The 4,880-nt window shown below is 33.8% G+C and overlaps 1 protein-coding gene across 1 annotated transcript; it reads left to right on the top strand.

Annotated features, from left to right (window-relative positions):
• Positions 1-2,178: 2,178 nt before the first annotated feature.
• On the top strand, positions 2,179-4,549 carry LOC142518905 (transcription initiation factor IIA subunit 2-like). Its single transcript, XM_075621764.1, is given in 4 exon segments — positions 2,179-2,211; positions 2,213-2,308; positions 2,587-2,637; positions 4,190-4,549. Coding segments are annotated over 4 exon segments (321 nt in total). The 3' UTR covers positions 4,331-4,549.
• Positions 4,550-4,880: the final 331 nt, after the last annotated feature.

The following is a 4,880-nucleotide window of genomic DNA, read 5'->3' as shown; positions in this document are numbered from 1 at the left end:
CACTAAGTGCAACCTTCACATCACCAAAAATAGTTTTATACAAGTCCAGCTAATTTTTTTCCTACCCACTGCCTAGTATTGCAAGGAGCACTGGGAGAAACCAACATGTCTATGTTAAAAAAATCAAACATCTTTTATGCTTTACATAGAGGTTGGGAGAAAATCATATGAGCACGAACACTAGTAGAAACCACAATTATAATAATAATAATAATAAAAATACTAAATAGAAGGAAACAATCTCAAACATCAAATAGTAGGACTTTTGTTAGTCGGTCTTACGAATCTATATCTGTGAGACGGGTCAACCTTACCGATATTCACAATAAAAAGTAATACTCTTAGAATAAAAAGTAATATTTTTTCATGAATGACCCAAATAAGAGATCTGTCTCACAAAATACGACCCGTGAGACCGCCTCACACAAATTTTTGTCAACATCAAAATATCGTTATGACAAGATTTTTGCAAAAATTAATAATAATTTTAAAAAAATAATATCTCTTTTTCCCCTGAAAAAAATACGGGAACAATGTAATTTAAAGTTAGAAATAAACAGAAAATATTTGTGACCAAATTTTGAATTATTCACATCAGCAAAGCTACGTGGAAAGAAATTATTTCGGAAGAACAAAATAGTAAAATATAATTTTTTTAGTTTATTTTAATTATTTTTCAAATATTTCAAATTTATAAAATCTCCATAGTGGTTTTTTTTATTCATATAACATAAATATCTTATTCATTAAAAGTGATTAATATAATAGTACTTTCACTTTTTTCAAGTAGATTAAGAATTTGGATGTTAACGCTTGAATAATTAAAATTTGGACAAAATTCTCGTAGAAAATAAAATGAATTTAATGTAGAATGTTAATGTTTAGAAGGGAATTACTTAGTTTAACATATATCGATTCATTATTATTTCTCTAAAAGTTGTAATTAATTGAGATAGTAAAAAAGGTTAACGAAAATATTTTAGTTATATAATATTTTAATATATAAGATTGTTTATAAAATATAACTCAGATAATTGTTAAGCTCGTTTCTAAACAGACCGTCGACTCACATTTTAAATCAATTGATAAATTCATAATCTACGGTGTGTAGGAACGAAGAAATGAAAGATTACCTAGTCCACACCGTGATTCAGAGTAGGCAAAAACTTGTGTGAGACGATCTCACGTGTCGTATTTTGTGAGACAGATATCTTATTTGGGTCATCCATGAAAAAATATTATTTTTTATTGTGAATATCGATAGAATGGACCCGTCTCACAGATAAAAATTCGTGAGATCGTTTCACAAGATATCAACTATTCATATTATAACCAAAAGATCAGTAACTGCTGTGGGGGTAGGGGTTTCGTTTGGGAATTCATTTAAAATAGATTAAGATAGTCAAAAATCTAGGAGGGCATTATCGTCTTTCTGATTCTCGCCCTTCCAAACTCCCCTATATAACTCTTCATCTACAAAATGAAGGTATAAATATCCCCAAATCCACTCCCCGCCCTTCCCCAAATTTTAGATCTGCGTCCTTTCGATCGCTTTGAGTAATGATTTCTGTTTGAAAATTCATCGTTTTCTGCTCTAGATTGATTCACTCCAGATCGAGTCTGTAAAATAGTGCGTGTTTATTAATTTGAGATACGAAATCTGTATTTTTATTATCTTTCTTCGTTGGTTCACGCTTCTTCTTTCAAGCATAGCTTTCCCTTTCCATTTTCTTGGAAAAGAGAGAAAGAATTGATTTGTATTCTTTTCATTTGAGTCTTCTGTTTTGTGATAATGAACCCATGTCTTTGATGGTTTAATCACTGGGTTATGCTATGATTTGGAAATTGTTGCTGGGTTTTAGTTGTCTCTGTTTATGGAGCATTAGTTAGTCTGTTAGGTTGTCTTTATACCATTAGGAGCTCTCGTGAATCTGAAAATTTGATGGACGAATCCTCTCTTTCTTTCTTCTACATCGACATCTCCGTATTTATATATTTACGAACAGAGAACCCTCTAAATTTCTTGATCATTAAGTGCTGCTGATCTTTCAACCGCAAATTGAACGAATTTCTCCCTCTCTTTTTTTGTTGCAGCAGGGTTTTTTTTAGCACTGTTTTTTTTTATTGTAACCAATTTGGCTAATATTTGTGTGTAGGTCGTACTGTTTGGCACAAAAAATGGCGACTTTTGAACTGTACAGGAGATCCACCTATCGGAATGTGCTTGACAGAGACACTGGATCAGATGGTCTCCAGTGGAACTCTCAGCCCGGAACTTGCCATTCAAGTTCTTATTCAATTCGACAAGGTTTTTTAAATTTATACCCGCATACTATGTTAGGACCTGGCTCTTTGAACGAAAAATTGATTTCCCTTGTGGAAGATGTGTGAAGTTTGATTAATTTCGTTGAGCAGGAAGTCATATAACTGTATAGATGAGTTTGATTAATTTCGTTGAGCAGGAAGTCATATAACTGTATAGATGAGTGCACCGTTGTGACTTGTGCAGATAATAATTTGTTATAATGTTTTTTGTACATGCTCAACTCCAATATAAATTATTATTTTTTTGCTTCATTTTTGCAGTCGATGACTGAAGCTCTGGAAAGTGAAGTGAAGAGCAAGGTTTCCATAAAGGTCAATTGCTTTCCGTTTTAGGGAGAATGATTATGTTTATAAATGCTCACGTGTATGCCTCTGCTTTGTGGCAAATGATTTGTAATTGAGTTGGAATTTAAAAGTGGAGAAGCTGATACATGGCATCAATGCCTTTATGCTTGTGTGAGTGCTTTGCCAAAGTTGTGTGTGTTTTCAAAGTCTATGCTTCCATCTTCTGTTGGTTGAATCCAAAGTCCAGTCTAGTCCCTATATTTTCTGCTCATTTCATTTTTAATCATTCTTTAGTACACAACTTTAGTATTGCCACTAGCCATATTCCAAGGGATCATAAAAGATTGAAGTAAATTGAAGAATCTGTGGTCCATATAATTGTTGAGAAGCATAAGTTTTGAGAGTAAGAACTCTTTGATTCTGCCGGTAAATATCAGCTCCAAATCCTAGAAATCTAACATTTTTTAAGAGAAGGAAATCGCTTTGCTTTCATTGGGAACCCCATACCCCGACAATGGATTTATATTTCTTTTTTTTTTTCCTTAATCAAATCTTCAGACAAAAAAATTGTCCGTAAGAAATGAAAAAACCATTCAATCATTGTGGTCAAGAAAGAGTAGTTGTAAAGAAATTAGAAAATCCAATACATTGTATTTTATTGCTATTTGTCAATTTTAGGACTTCATTTTGTACCAGTATCTTGGTCTTTTACTCTGATGCATGGCTTTTCCTTCTTTAGACATTGAGCTCCCATTCTTTTGGTTGTGTTTCTCTCCCTTTTTGTGTTCTTACTTCTACAATCTAGCAAGATAGGAGATTCCATCTTTGGGTCCACCATGATAGATAAAGGCATTGGGTTGTAAGAATTGTTGAACTTAAAATTCTGTGTTTTTTCCTGCTTGTAATGTATTTAAAAGGTATGCATTCTTTCTAATGAATAGCTATCGGAAGTTGTTAATGTTCTCTATTAGTCTGAATGATCGAGCTTCACCTGTTTCTGCAGTAGTGGATAATTTGAATCAGTCGTTTTGTGACCGTGATATTTTATGTGTCTCTCATCAAGATATAAACCATCAGGCTTATGTCAATCATGGTGATTTATACCTGCTGAGTTCCAGTTCTTTGGAACTTCCCTTTTAGTTATTCTACTCAAGTGTTAAAGTAGCGGTTGTATAGAACATCATTGACATTATAAAACTACTTAAAACAAATCCCTACTTCCTCATTTGGCCTCTTGAGTGGATCTTGCTATTCTTTGCCTGTGATATAGTAGGGTAATCCGGTTTATTATCAACCTAAAGAGGGCTTAGATTGAACTTTTCTGTGCAAGTACACTTTGATCCTTCCACTTTGGAGGCTTTTCTGGCTGCTTTCCGATTTTCTTAGATTTTTGCTAGCTCTTTGACTTGCTTTTTAACTAGTCCTGCTGCTTAGTTGGCATCGCATTCCCTTAAGTTATGTTACATGTATTACTTGTAATTTTTTTCTCCTGCACATATATCCAAACTGTCTTTCTATGTAAGTTACCAATGTTAAAGCTCTATGTTTTCTTTCCTTCCCACCTGTACGTTTGCTGCAGGGGCATCTTCACACTTACCGATTCTGTGACAATGTTTGGACCTTCATCTTACAAAATGCTCTATTAAAAAGCGATGAAGGCCAAGAATTAGTTGATTCTGTCAAGATCGTTGCCTGTGACTCCAAGTTATTGACTCAGTGAATAAAATGCATAATTGGGTTTTCAATGGTAGTTTTATGTGTATTTGTTTTCTTGTAATGGAGAGAAATGCTGCTAGACAGAAGATGACGTGGAAGTCTAAGTTACTTGGATCCAATTTTGTATTTTCTGATAAAACTACTGGGAGAAAGATTGGTCGTTGTTTGTAAGCTAATCAAATCTACAAAATGTAATTGGTCAAGGACTTCTGATTGTGATGCACTCCTCTATGGGCTTACTATGTTCCTATCTCGTCCCTGGTTCCATCTCTTGGAACTTTTCCCTTCACGTATTTGGGATAATTTGCTTGAAGTTTCGAAATTTGCTTTTACATACTTGCAAATTCGAGATTGGGGATATCATCCTCTACCTGTCCCAATTTGTTGCGGAGATTTAAAAAAAATCTCTGAACCCGTACCCGATAACGCTCCTTCAATCTGCTGAATTCCATGTTTTTTCCGTGCAGTCCCGATCATGTAGGAAAATTATCTTCCCTGTAATAGGTCCTCTTTTATATATCTCAAATACTATACTCTCTTCTATTAAAAAAACT

This window comes from Primulina tabacum, chromosome 11 (genome assembly GCF_025594145.1).
Source record: "Primulina tabacum isolate GXHZ01 chromosome 11, ASM2559414v2, whole genome shotgun sequence".
Taxonomy (NCBI): Eukaryota; Viridiplantae; Streptophyta; class Magnoliopsida; order Lamiales; family Gesneriaceae; genus Primulina; species Primulina tabacum.
The sequence above is the reverse complement of the archived record's forward strand: the minus strand, read 5'-3'. Positions and strand labels throughout refer to the sequence as shown.